The sequence below is a fragment of the Heptranchias perlo genome, chromosome 15, assembly GCF_035084215.1.
Source record: "Heptranchias perlo isolate sHepPer1 chromosome 15, sHepPer1.hap1, whole genome shotgun sequence".
Lineage (NCBI taxonomy): Eukaryota > Metazoa > Chordata > Chondrichthyes > Hexanchiformes > Hexanchidae > Heptranchias > Heptranchias perlo.
Genome location: NC_090339.1, coordinates 14,874,985 through 14,889,746, shown reverse-complemented (window position 1 = coordinate 14,889,746; position 14,762 = coordinate 14,874,985). Strand labels below are relative to the sequence as shown.

The window sequence follows — 14,762 nt, the reverse complement described above, 5'->3', positions numbered from 1 at the left end:
GGTAGACAATTTCAAAGATTCACAACCCTCCTGAGTGAAGAAATTCCTCCTCATCTCAGTCTTAAGATCCTGAGATTATGCCCCCTAGTTCTAGACTCTCCAGCCAAGGGAAACAAACTCTCAGCATCTACCCTGTCAAGCCCCCTCAGAATCTTTTATATTTCAATGAGGTCACCCCTCATTCTTCTAAACTCCAGAGAGTATAGGCCCATTCTACTCAATCTCTCCTCATAGGATAACCCTCTCATCCCAGGAATCAATCTAATGAACCTTTGTTGTACCGCCTCCAAGGCAAGTATATCCTTGCTTGAATAAGGAGACCAAAACTGTACACAGTACTCCGAGTGTGGTCTCACCAAAGTCCTGTACAATTGTAGTAAGACTTCCTTAATCTTGTACTCCAACCCCCTTGCAATAAAGGCCAGCATACCATTTGCCTTCCTAATTGCTCGCTGTATCTGCATGCTAACTTCTTGTGTTTCTTGTACGAGGACACCTAAATCTCTCTCAACACCAACATTTAATAATTTCTCATCATTTTTTTAAAAAAAACTGTTTTTCTACTCTTCCTACCAAAGTGCATAACCTCACATTTCCCTACATTATACTCCATCTAACACCTTTTTGCCCACACACTTAACCTGTCTCTATCCCTTTGCAGACTCTGTGTTGTTCTCACAGCTTACTTTTCCACATAGCTTTGTATCGTCAACAAATTTGGATATATAACACTCGGACCCTTCATCTACGTCATTAATATAGATTGTAAATAGCTGAGGCCCAAGCACTGATCCTTGCGGCACCCCACTTCTTCCAGCGCCTCCATTACATCATCAAGGAAGCTTTGTGTTCTAACATGCCATTCATTCATTCTCAAACTGGATGGCACTGAGCAAGTGCTATAAAACCTCTTTGGACCAGAAATCACCCTTCTTAGCCCTTTAAATGCCTACAGCAAAATTGGACTTGCTCCCAAAACAGATTACATGCTGGGGGCTCACTCTAAATGTTTGATGAGGCTTGGCCCATCCAGACTCAGCCATGTGTGATACAACAGCCTCTGCACAATGTTCTTGCTGTCTCTGTGGTCATGTCCCATGATTTCATGTGATATTTACTTTTTTTGTTTATATTGCACTTTAAACAGCTTTTACACGCCCAGCTCGCCAGGAGTTTGGAGCGATGGACCCAGGTTTTACTATTAGAAGAAAGATGGAACACATAAGAGAAGAATTGGAACAAATGAGGCAGCTTAAACAGGTGAACCATTTGAAACAATTTTTCCTCATGCAATGCTGTCACCAAGATTTCAGTATAGAGTGTATTAGTGGGCTTGAGATTTTTGGGATGTATGTACAGGAACTGTGGAAAAACATTCAGCAATATAATTGCATATTTTTTCCCTTGGGTTGTGCCTGGAGAAAGCATTTTGAGCTGTGTAAAACTGGTGTGAAGTATTTGCAGTTGCAGATCTGTCATTTGTCGAAGCTATAATTTGAAGTGGTGTGGAGTGAAACACTAATCTGTGTTTAAGTTTATGAAGCACATTGGATGAGTGGTTGTGGGTAAGGAAATAGTTATGTTGAGGTAGTGGACATGGCTTAAATGTAAGAAATGTGGGTCCCAGGTCTAGAATGGATCACAAGCCAATGAAGGGATAGAAGAAAAGCTAAGAACGTTTAAACATAAAATAATGCTAATAAATCTTCTGTAGTGTTCCTCCTGGATAGTTCAAGATCTGGAGCGCAGTTTCTGATGTTTACTGCGGTTTCATGACACTGATTCGTCCATAGCAGTAAAATAGCAGGTTTGCTGAATCAATATTTCACATGACTAACATAAAGTAAAATTATTACCTACTTCACTGGTGATAAATACAAGGTAATACTGTTAATCTACCAGTTCACACAACTTGCCTAAGATGCAATTAACTTTGTTCCTCCCAACCCCAGGTTGCTTATTCTCAGTTATTTACATGATAATTGTTTGTGCTTTACCTCTTATAGTGGAATTGCAGTATTTGCTTAAGATGCAAAGCTCTATTTGTTTATGCTTCACTCCTCCATCCCCAAAAATGTTCTTCCCTTTCAGTTGTTTGTGAGCATATAAAATATTTTTTCTACCCCTCACTTTTCATGAATTTGTAGTTGTTTCTGAAGCTGATAGCTTCAGAAACAACTGTACCAAGGACTTCCCCCACTATCGAATCTCCAGTGACCAGCTCCTTGATCAGGGCTGACTGAGGGTATGCTCCAAATCCACTTTACTTAATGGCTTAAACATTTTTTTAATTAAAAAAGTTAATTTTTCACTAGTTTCTGTCACTCATGACTCATGGTTAGTGTTTGTATATTTTCTGCCTGGTTGTCATGTGGCATGGATTATCATTGTACATGCTGGACATTGTATCGCCACAGGGACAAGATGAAAGCAACAACTCCCCTGATGCATTGTTTCTCACATACACTCAGAATTATAACTGATCCTTTTCTACCTGTTTATCATGTGACCTAGATTATCATGGTGCACTCTAGTTGTCGTAGATTCACAGCAGGGTGAAAACTACGCTTCCCATAGTGCATTTCTTTTTCGAATATGTCTACAGCAACCTGCCCAAAGCCCAGGTGAAATTTCCAGGCCAGACAGAAGGGCAAGTATATCAGGGGAAAACTTTGTGCAGGCATTTCTAACATTATGAAACCAATTTTATAGGTAAGAGAGAGCTTTTTGCAGAATTGTGTTTGGCTCAACAAGACCATCCTAGGGAAAACACAATTCCTTGAAACTACCAACATGAGAGAAAATGAGAGCTATTTTTGTCACTGCTGTATTATCATTCAATTACTTGTGACAAATAGATGAAAAGTTTTGTCAATTATCGTATATAGGGTATCCATTCATTGAATATATTTCATCTTCCACAGATATAATTCTCACTTTCCTCCTCATGCTTTTTGGTCTTGTAAGTGTTTACATATTACAGTTTGATAACATGTTCCTTGGGTGTGTACGGATACTTTCCCTGGCAGACTACTCTATCAAAAATGATTTAAAGACTGGTCTGATGCTCTTGACTCTTATACAGCATGGAACTGGGGAAGGGAAGATGGTATGGTTCTTAGGCCAGCACAAGCTAAAGATACTATTGGGCATACTCCATCAATTTCCCCTTCAAAATGATACACGTGTAGGATAAGATCTGTTGAAAAAGTGAGGGAAGACTCTACTGAAAGGTAACCTGGCAGTGTTCCTCTGCTATACAGCTGTTTTTATGTTTTGTTTTGTATCACTGATTTTGGTAATATGAAATAAACCCTTTATTTCTCCCTTAAACAGAACCTTGAAATAAGGTTAAAAGTCATTTTGCCAGAAGACGTAGGTGCAGCACTAATGGATGGGGTGGTACTTTGCCATCTTGCTAATCATATTCGGCCACGGTCTGTGGCCAGCATCCATGTCCCATCACCAGCAGTGGTAAGTCCACCTACAGTAAAATAGATGTTATCCTTGACCAATATTTTTCTCAATTCTAACCTAATTTATCTTTTAAGTGTGGTACTTTTTAGAATCCTTTAAAAGCCCTGATGTGAGTGCGATCAAATTAAGTAGCTAGATTGGCAGCAAAAATGCCTAGTGCAAAACCCTGACCAAGTTTAAATGACCAATCTAATTTAGGTTAAGAAATCCTGAATATAATTGTGTCCTTAATTCAGTTTTCATGATTTAACTTTTTGTGTTGCATAACAGCATTTGTTAGAGATAAGTTCAGGCTTTTCTACTTGATTTTGTAATTGGAGCAGTTTGGCTGTATCTTCCCTGTTCCTAGCTTGAATGTGTGCAAACACTGCTCATACCTCACAGTATATTGTATTAAGAAACATATTCACACCTTACGAAGAGATTCCCAAAACCTTGTTCAAAATCTCACCCCTAAATGTCGGCTCCATTAAAATTGATCGCATTGACCATGGCAAAGCTTCTTGTATTAATTTCCCCCTCTGACTGACTAGTATTTATTATACATAAACATTTAATATTGGCTGTCCTCCTTTGGTTAGGATATCTGTCGGTCAAAACTCCCATGTCAGTCCTGGTCTCAGGTACCTCAAATCTTTCTTCAGTTATTGGCCGTTCTGGGATTGAAATGGTGTATGCAACCACAAATGGCTGAGAAATGGCTGTAATTTCTACCAGAACACAAGTATTTAATTAACGGCTTAACTGTATGCGAACATCTATCCAATAACGATCATAACGTGATCGAGTTCAATATAGTGTTTGCAAGGGAAAAAAGTGAATCAGCTGCTAAGATTCTAGACTTGAGTAAGGCCGACTTCAATGGAAGGAGACAGAGACTGTCCACAGTAAACTGGGCAAATCTGTTAATGGGTAAAACGACTGATGATCAGTGGGAAATGTTTAAAGCAACATTTAACGTGATACAGAATCTGTTTATATCCCTGAGGGGCAAGAACTCTACTTGCCAAAAAAACCAGCCATGGACAACTAAAGAGGTAAGGGACAATATAAGACATAAGAAAAGGGCATACAAAAAGGCAAAAAATGGCACAGATCCTAGCAAATGGGAAAGATACAAAGAGTTACGAAACAGATAGTAAGAGCTACAAAAAGAGAGTATGAAAAGAAACTCGCAAGGGATATCAAAACGAAGAACTTTTATAGTTACATTAGGAAAAAGAGGGTGGTCAGGAGCGGTGTTGGCCCCTTAAAAACTGAAAGTGGGGATATTGTCATTGACAATGGGGAAATGGCGGACATGTTGAACAATTACTTTGTGTCAATATTTACAGTAGAAAAAGAGGATAGCATGCCAGAAATCCCCAAAAAACTAATATTGAATGGGGGACAGGGACTCTATAAAATCAACATAAGTAAAGCAACAGTAATGAAGAAAATAATAGCACTAAAGAGTGACAAATCCCCAGGACCAGATGGTTTCCATCCCAGTGTTTTAAAGGAAGTAGGTGAGCACATTGCAGATGCCCTCACTATAATCATTCAAAGTTCTCTAGATTCAGACCTGTCCCTCTAGATTGGAAAATTGCACATGTCACTCCACTTTTTAAGAAAGGAGAGAGAGGGAAACCAGGGAATTATAGACCAGTTAGCCAAACATCTGATGTGGGGAAAATGCTGGAGTCTATAATTAAGGATAGGGTGACTGAACACCTCGAGAATTTTCAGTTAATCAGAGAGAGCTAGCATGGATTTGTGAAGGGTAGGTCGTGCCTGACAAACCTGATTGAATTTTTTGAAGAGGTGACTAAAGTAGTGGTCGGGGGAATGTCAGTGGATGTTATTTATATGGACTTCCAGAAGGCATTTGATAAGGTCCCACATAAGAGACTGTTAGCTAAGATAGAAGCCCATGGAATCGAGGGAAAAGTACAGACTTGGTTAGGAAGTTGGCTGAGCGAAAGGCGACAGAGAGTAGGGATAAAGGGTAGGTACTCACATTGGCAGGATGTGACTAGTGGAGTCCGGCAGGGATCTGTCTTGGGGCCTCAATTATTCACAATATTTATTAACGACTTAGATGAAGGCATAGAAAGTCTCCTATCTAAGTTTGCCGATGACACAAAGATTAGTGGCTTTGTAAGCAGTGTAGATGAAAACATAAAATTACAAAGGGATATTGATAGATTAGGTGAATGGGCAAAACTGTGGCAAATGGAATTCATTGTAGGCAAATGTGAGGTCATCCACTTTGGATCAAAAAAGGATAGAACAGGGTACTTTCTAAATGGTAAAAAGTTAAAAACAGTGGATGTCCAAAGGGACCTAGGGGTACAGGTACATAGATCATTGAAGTGTCATGAACAGGTGCAGAAAATAATCAATAAGGCTAATTGAATGCTGGCCTTTATATCTAGAGTACAAGGGTGGCAGAAGTTATGCTGCAGCTATACAAAACCCTGGTTAGACCGCACCTGGAGTACTGAGCGCAGATCTGGGCACCGAACCTTCGGAAGGACATATTGGCCTTGGAGGGAGTGGAGCGTAGTTTTACTGGAATGATACCTGGACTTCAAGGGTTAAGTTATGAGGAGAGATTACAGAAATTGGGGTTGAATTCTCTGGAGTTTCGAAGGTTAAGGGGTGATCTGATCGAAGGTTAGGAGATATTAAGGGGAACAGACGGGGTGGATAGAGAGAAACTATTTCTGCTGGTTGGGGATTTTAGGAGTAGGGGGCACAGTCTAAAAATTAGAGCCAGACCTTTCAGGAGCAAGATTAGAAAAGATTTCTATACACAAAGGGTTATAGAAGTTTGGAACTCTTTTCTGCAAATGGCAATTGATACCAGCTCAATTGCTAAATTTAAATGTGAGATAGATAGCTTGTTGGCAACCAAAGGTATTAAGGGATATGGGCCAAGGGTGGTTTTGTGGAGTTAGATCACAGATCAGCCATGATCTTATCAAATGGTGGAGCAGGCACGAGGGGCTGAATGGCCTACTCCTGTTCCTATGTTCCTACAAGTAGCTGGATTGCTGATGGTATTGTTACAAAAAAATTTTCACTGTGATTTATAAAGTGTATGTTAAATTGTGTTATCTATTCATTCCATCCCTAATAATTAATCCCTAATAGCATGTTAATCAGTAATATGATTTCTGTGTTGTATATAAATAGTGTCAGAAGAACACTAAAGTCATGGGAATGAGATGCAGTCATCATGACTTGGGTGGCTGTGAAGTTATTGAATTGTTTGTGGAGTATTATGACATTTTTCTTCTAGTTCACAGGAAGAAAATGATGTAGATAAAATAGTGCATGATTATTATCTAGGCTGGATGATAAAGCCTGTGATTCAAATATTGATAATTGCTTCAGTTTTCTGTTGAACTAACAGATAATATGAAGTTTCCTTCAAAAATAACAACCCTATTATGCACAAGTTAGTGGAGCACTATAACAAGTGCTATTATTTCTTAACCTTGATAACTTACACTTGCTCGTGTTTGGATTAAATTGCAACTAGTACACCCCAAATGTATTTTCAGATCAAACTGAAATTATACTGAAAAAATTTCATTGGGTAAATGATGAATTCGTTCATAACTGAAACTAGCACATAGAAAATATATTAACTGGAAAAACTATATAGCTCAAAACTGGTATTTAGCCTACATACGGTGAAATTTAGCGAGGCTCTGCTCCAGTGTGGATTGGAGCATTGGATGCAGAGATCAGCGTACCTAATTCGCAGAAATCCTGATTTTTCAGTGATTAATTTTAATCACTGGAAAATGTGGAGAACTGTGAATCGGTCAACATTCTTGTTGAGCAAGGCAAAGGAAAAGGAAGGGACTTGCATTTATATAGCACCTTTCATGACCTCAAGGATGTCCCAAAGCACTATATAGCCAATTAAGAACTTTTTGCAGTGGAGTCACTATTGTAATGTAGGGAAACGCAACAGCCACATTACGCACAGCAAAGTCCCACAAACAGCAATGAGATATGTGACCAGTTAATCTGTTTTAGGTGATGTTGGTTGATGGCTAAATACTGGTCAGGATTCTAGGCGAACTCTCCTGCTTTTCTTTGAATTGTGCCACAGGATCTCTTACGTCTACCTGAGAGGGCAGAGTTGGTTTAATGTCTCATCCGAAAGACGGCACCTGTGACGGTGTAGCACTCCCTCAAGTAGTGCCAGTCTGGATGATGTGCACAAGGTTCAGGAGTGGGGCTTGAACGTACAACCTTCTCACTGAGCAAAGGCTGGCAATGTGCCAGGAGTGGAACTTCTCATAATTTTATCATCAGTGAAATTTAAATGTCTTTTTATGGTTTATCAGTCATGTAATGTATACCAGATATTTTAATGGGTTTGTTTATGCAGCCTTGTATGCTTTTTTGTAGAAAAAAAACATATTATGATGACCTAATTTTCTTTATTCTCCAGCCTAAACTGAGTATGGCAAAGTGCAGAAGGAATGTTGAAAGTTTTCTCGAGGCTTGCAGAAAATTAGGAGTTCCAGAGGTAATAAGCAAGTAGTATGATTTCTGTGTTGCAAGTTAAATGATATTCCAAAACTAAAAGGTTACAACAACGTTTGCCTGAAAGCCTAGAATTTTAGAATCAGTGCTTTAATTGGAAGTTGATATCCTTGAATAGAGCGTTAAATTATGTTTCTCATCTGTTCTACTCCATGTATATTATTAAGACCAGAATGCTGTGAAGGAAAATCACTCTGATAGTGTCGCTTTGAGTTTTTTTTGTTTCTGTACCCTTGCAATTATTGCATGATTTTTCCACATGAGGTCAGCCTGCAGACTTTATTCAAATTGAAGCCTTTTTCGATTCCTGCTGAACACCCAATTTCGGGTTCTCTGCATCGAGTTGTGGGGCTTTTCCCATGATTGCCACAATTTTCTTCATTGCCTCAATAAGGTACAACTTTCAAGACTGAAGAATGTCTTCATCTTGAGAAGTGCATATCAAGAAAGAACAAACCATTACAAACAGACCCTCAAATAGAACGAATTTGCTTCATGCACTCTGCGGAAAAGGCCGTTGTAATTTAGTATAATTCTCATAACACAAGTAATCTCTGTTAGAGAAAAATTCCTCTAAAACAGGAAAATGTTCTAGTCAGTCACAGATATTGAGGTTTGAGGCAGGCTCTATACCATCTCCTATGGCCAGGGAGAAAGCTTCAGTCTTTGAGCTGGAAGTCTTCCTAAGGCATTGGTGGCCTCAGGTGATGAGTTATTTCCAGTCTTGCTACATCAGCCTTGACACATCTTGGCTTTCTTTCATCTTGCTATTACCTACACTTTGGCTCAGGAATTTCTGAAGTGATTAACTCACTGTGTTCTGGAAGTTTAAACAGTTTTTGTAAGTCCTGGTATGAGCACAATCTGCCAATTAAATTATTTGTTATGGATGGATAACAGCTCTTAAAGGGTTACCACATAGCTGCATCAATCCAACTAGTCTTGGCTCTGGGTTCCTTCTAGAAAGTCTAGTGGTTTTGGCCAGTGCCCTGTCTAGTTTTTGTGAGTATTGGCTAATTCTACTGCATATCCCTTACTTTGTTTGATGTGTTTGAGTAATGGTTTGAATAATCCCATCTAATTTCAAACGAGAGCAAAGAGGGAACTACTTCCTGGGAGTAGCCCATTGAAATTTTTAGAACAATCTACATAAACAGCATCAATTCTCAAGTAGGATTTTATTTATGTACCTTGTTCCTGTTTATTGTATTGCAAATCAGAACTCCTAGAATTTCCTACATTCAGAATTCCCCATTCCACTTTGTGGTCTGCTACATCGAATCATAGAAGTTTACAACATGGAAACAGGCCCTTCGGCCCAACATGTCCATGTCGCCCAGTTTATACCACTAAGCTAGTCCCAATTGCCTGCACTTGGCCCATATCCCTCTATACCCATCTTACCCATGTAACTGTCCAAATGCTTTTTAAAAGCCAAAATTGTACCCGCCTCTACTACTGCCTCTGGCAGCTCGTTCCAGACACTCACCACCCTTTGAGTGAAAAAATTGCCCCTCTGGACCCTTTTGTATCTCTTCCCTCTCACCTTAAATCTATGTCCCCTCGTTATAGACTCCCCTACCTTTGGGAAAAGATTTTGACTACCTTATCTATGCCCCTCATTATTTTATAGACTTCTATAAGATCACCCCTTAACCTCCTACTCTCCAGGGAAAAAAGTCCCAGTCTATCTAACCTCTCCCTATAAGTCAAACCATCAAGTCCCGGTAGCATCCTAGTAAATCTTTTCTGCACTCTTTCTAGTTTAATAATATCCTTTCTATAGTAGGGTAACCAGAACTGTACACAGTATTCCAAGTGTGGCCTTACTAATGCCTTGTACAACTTCAACAAGACATCCCAACTCCTGTATTCAATGTTCTGACCAATGAAACCAAGCATGCCGAATGCCTTCTTCACCACCCTATCCACCTGTGACTCCACTTTCAAGGAGCTATGAACCTGTACTCCCAGATCTCTTTGTTCTATAACTCTCCCCAATGCCCTACCATTAACGGAGTAGGTCCTGGTCCGATTCGATCTACCAAAATGCATCACCTCACATTTATCTAAATCAAACTCCATCTGCCATTCATCGGCCCACTGGCCCAATTTATCAAGATCCCGTTGCAATCCTAGATAACCTTCTTCACTGTCCACAATGCCACCAATCTTGGTGTCATCTGCAAACTTACTAACCATGCCTCCTAAATTCTCATCCAAATCATTAATATAAATAACAAATAACAGCAGACCCAGCACCGATCCCTGAGGCACACCGCTGGTCACAGGCCTCCAGTCTGAAAAACAACCCTCTACATCCACCCTCTGTCTTCTGTCGTCAAGCCAATTTTGTATCCAATTGGCTACCTTACCTTTGATCCCATGAGATTTAACCTTATGTAACAACCTACCATGCGGTACCTTGTCAAAGGCTTTGCTAAAGTCCATGTAGACCACATCTACTGCACAGCCCTCATCTATCTTCTTGGTTACCCCTTCAAAAAACTCAATCAAATTCGTGAGACATGATTTTCCTCTCACAAAACCATGCTGACTCTGCCTAATCAGTCCCTGCCTCTCCAAATGCCTGTAGATCCTGTCTCTCAGAATACCCTCTAACAACTTACCCACTACAGATGTCAGGCTCACCGGTCTGTAGTTCCCAGGCTTTTCCCTACCGCCCTTAAACAAAGGCACAACATTTGCTACCCTCCAATCTTCAGGCACCTCACCTGTAGATTTGGTTAGAGAGATCTGAGTCAGTATTGCAGAGTCCTGCCAAGAAAGATAAATTCACTGTAATAATTGGTGTCTGTACTTGTCCTCTGCAATATTCATCTAACACCTTATTTATAGGAAGTCTTTCCAAAAGGAAAGAACACATGCCAGATGGTGTCTGAGATCGGACGCATGGGTCGTATTTCAGGGTACTTTGTAAATGAGGATAAATTCATAACAGGTGCACTGGGTGAAATGATGCACCAATTTAAAAAGTACATAATTGCTCAGTTGCCAAGATGGTCCATACTCCCCATGGTGAATAGTCATACCAAGAAATGGCTAAAGTGGTCCAATGTGACACTTTTGAAGTGAAGATATGGTTTTAGCCAATCATCTTTGAGTAGCATGCCCAGCTGTGCATTACCAATCTTCCAGATAAAGCATTTAGACCGCACTTATGAGAGAGAATTATTTTGGGGAACATATTAAGGAGGTGCTCAAGAAGTACCAGCAAAATCTCGAAGATATTGCAGCTATGTTTCCACAGCAAAAATAGTTTGCTACTTGATCCAAAAGAAGTGCCTATAAATGCCTAGGCTCAAATTATTTAGGCAAGTAGAGTTGTAGAAAAGTGCCAATCTACCCACCAAAGCACTCCAGTAATATCAGTGAGATGCTTCGTCTTCCATTACTAGTCAGCTAATAAGGGAGAAAACAACACTTTGTGGAGACTGAACCTTATAATGTTGCTCTTATGGGTTAGGGAAAGTATTTCGGAAAATCATTCTCTCGTTTTATGCCCGTCTGTCCTCTCCAGAATTGGAGATACGTGGTCTGGTTGTTGCTCCTATACAAGATGAGCTGTGTTTTTTTTATACTATTTGCATTTGCTGGGCAGAATCTGTAAAGGTAGGGGCCCCATTAAATTTATCAATTTCATAGTGTTGGGCATTGAGTTTAGGAATCATTGATGAATTTGAGACCCCTCAATTTCTTAGAACTTCATGGACTTATACAGTTATAATTATGACTAGGGTAATGTTCAAGGCCAATCCCCCTCTTTTATCCTAGGTACAGAAGAGCTGGCCACAGCAATCTATCAATCCAGAAGCCAGTGCAGAATGTCAGTGGTGAAGATAAATGCCAGACAAATCCTTAACCCCTCACTTTAGTTCCTCAGTAAGGAACTATCTGGAATTTATTGCCCACTCTATGCCTATGAGAGAATGATGCCTGAATTTGGCAAGCCAAATTCTATTACGACAACCAGTTTAGATTATGTTAGCATTCACACTACCAACCTCCCATTAGGATATGCACAATCTACTGAGATAATCAATTAACCCTTTCTTGTGCCAAATGATAACAAGCAGACAAGCCATAGTCATGAAGCAACAATTCCTGATTAATGTCATGATCATAATTAGCAGTATTTAAATTTAGACTGAGTATGCAAATTGTTTAGTAGGTAGGTTAACTGATTGAATTAAGGAGGCTCCAAAGACAGTTCAGTTATATTACAGTAATCAGCATTAACTGGCCTGCTGAGTATTTTTTGACAGTTAAGATCTATGACCAAGCAGGATATAAATTGGTGAGATTAATTTATGATTAGACTCCTTTGACAGCTGACAAGTTAACAGTATTAGACAGCCATATGAGTTGGCGTGATGGAGATGGTTACTTTGTCCTCCTCTAGAATAATGGTGCTAACCTCTTAAGACAGTGATCAGCCTCTGTCCATAGAGGTGATATCTGGACCTCTTTGGTCTTCTGCTCCTGGCTAAATTCACCTTCTGCACTGATAACTATATTTGGACTAGCTGGCTTAAATCTCACTTCCCTTGGTCTAAAGGAAACGTGTACATCTAAGTCACACATATATATCTGGCTGGTAGAACTGTAAATTTTTGGCTCCTGTAATGCCTCATGCTGTGTCTCACTTTAACTCCCATCACTCTTCATTTGGAGGATGAGGGATGACCTGCACGGAAACCTTTTACAGAAATCCCCTTCTACTTACACTCGATAAAGAATTCCTACACTGTAATACTACTACCATATAAAGCTTGAAACTAACTGAAAACTTCTACCATTGCTTTTACTACTTTTAGTGCCAAAATACCATCTTGTATATCCTCGATTCTCAAAGGAACCGCTTCAATTTTATCTTTTTTTGAGTGTTTAATGGGTCACGATGTGTATTCTGTCTGAAAATTAGGTTGGTTAAAATTTCTGCTCATTCAGAGCAAACTCTTAAATCATGGTTTTGGATGCTGAATAAGTATATAAAACAGACTTTTAAAAAAAAAATTGCTGTGAATACTTGAGTAATCTTAATGAAAAAAATACTGGACAGAATATATGGTTGACGTGGGAAGGTCTAAGACAACTGCCATTTGTAGTCTAACTTCGAGAAGAGGATTGCTTGTTTAGGACATGCAGACAACTTGTAGAAAAAACTTCTATTTGAATCTAATTTTTTAATTTTTTTTTCTTTAGGATAAACTTTGTCTTCCTCATCATATATTGGAAGAAAGGGAACTGGTGAAAGTGGGTTCTACAGTGCAAGCTCTACTTGAACTACCTACGTCTAAACACACTCAATTATCTGCTGTGTAACCAATGTTCCTCTTCCCTGTGCTAATGACCATTTATAAAATGGTTACATTCATGGACTCGGTTACAGTTTTACAGCCAAGGCTAAACCAGGTTCTGTTCAAAAATCATACTTGCAGAAATAACATTTAAGCCAACATTTATTTGTTTTTTTAAAAAAAAGCCAATATAACAACACTCTCAATTTAAGCCAATAGTTGGATTATATGTCCATGTTCATCTGTTTTGCCAGGTAATTGTACCCAGCTGCCATACAAGTTCAGAACACTTTATTTTGTCATTTGCTCAATCCTCACAAACAAATAGGAAACTCATTCTATCCAGATTTAAGAGGAAGTAACATTCTCGCAACACTATTCATACTTTTCAGGTGATTTCCTCCTCCCCTAGCTCTGCAAAGTTCATCCTAACTGGATTTTTGTTTTTCTCCCACTCAAGTTTGCGGGTTGTTTACCTGCCTGTTTACGCACAAGGAAAAATAATTTTCAATGCTGTAGACATCTTTGGACCAGTTGTATTTTGTATAACCTGACATTTCTTTGGTAGCTTTGCTGCTTTTGTGATTTTAGTCTAGCTTTGTGAGTTGGTCAGTAAGTTTTAGATTCAATTGGTGCACTCTAGTACCATTGTTTTCTCAGGGCTACTAGGTTTTCCATGCCAGTTTCAACTACTAGTTCTTTTATATTGAGTGCCATGGAGCCTTTTCAGTATCAGACATTCATGACTGTTCCGGTTGCCTTACCTCTACTTGTGATTTAATGCATGACAGGTTTGCTTAAAACAGGGTAGGGCTAGTTAATATCACAAAATTCATTTGAAGTGTTCCTGGCCTCTAGAATGTCTGTACTGAATTTGTTCTAATTTAGGGAAACATCAATAATCAGGTCAGTAAAACTAGCTTCAACCCCAAGTTCAGAGAGGGAGTTTTAGTAAGCCAGGACTGTTCAGGTGCCTGCCATGGATGTACCAAGCAAGACCCTTACTGTGAGAATTTGTACAGTATAGGGCAAGGTATTAGGAGAAGGGGTTTTGCACAACATCCTACAGTATTGGATGCTGGGGTGTGACCTAAACACCAAAGTTGGACCAGTGCCATTCAGTAAGTTATAACCAGTCTTGAGTAGGCCTTTCAGCTGGCAGCAAACCATCCATCATTTCTGACTGGGTGACCAAGGCATCAGCCAAAGCCCCTCAAACTTCCTCATTTCGCCCCTCTTTTATATAGTTCCTGATTCCTACCTGTAGGAAATATCATGGGTACAGCACAGGAGGCAGCCATTCGGCCCATCGTGCCTGTGTTGGCTCTTTGAAAGAGCTATCCAATTAGTCCCAATCCCCTGCTCTTTCCCCATAGCTCTGTAATTTTTTTTCCTTTCAAGTATTTATCTAAT

At 39.5% G+C, this 14,762-nt stretch overlaps 1 protein-coding gene across 1 annotated transcript in view; it reads left to right on the top strand.

Annotated features, from left to right (window-relative positions):
* The window catches only part of lrch2 (leucine-rich repeats and calponin homology (CH) domain containing 2), a 144,893-nt gene extending 130,502 nt beyond the window's left edge, over window positions 1–14,391 (top strand). The window contains exons 18-21 of the mRNA XM_067996862.1: window positions 1,148–1,260; window positions 3,337–3,474; window positions 7,934–8,011; window positions 13,255–14,391. Coding sequence (XP_067852963.1) covers window positions 1,148–1,260; window positions 3,337–3,474; window positions 7,934–8,011; window positions 13,255–13,374 — 449 coding nt within the window. The 3' untranslated portion in view covers window positions 13,375–14,391. The remainder of the gene's footprint in view (window positions 1–1,147; window positions 1,261–3,336; window positions 3,475–7,933; window positions 8,012–13,254) is intronic.
* Window positions 14,392–14,762: the final 371 nt, after the last annotated feature.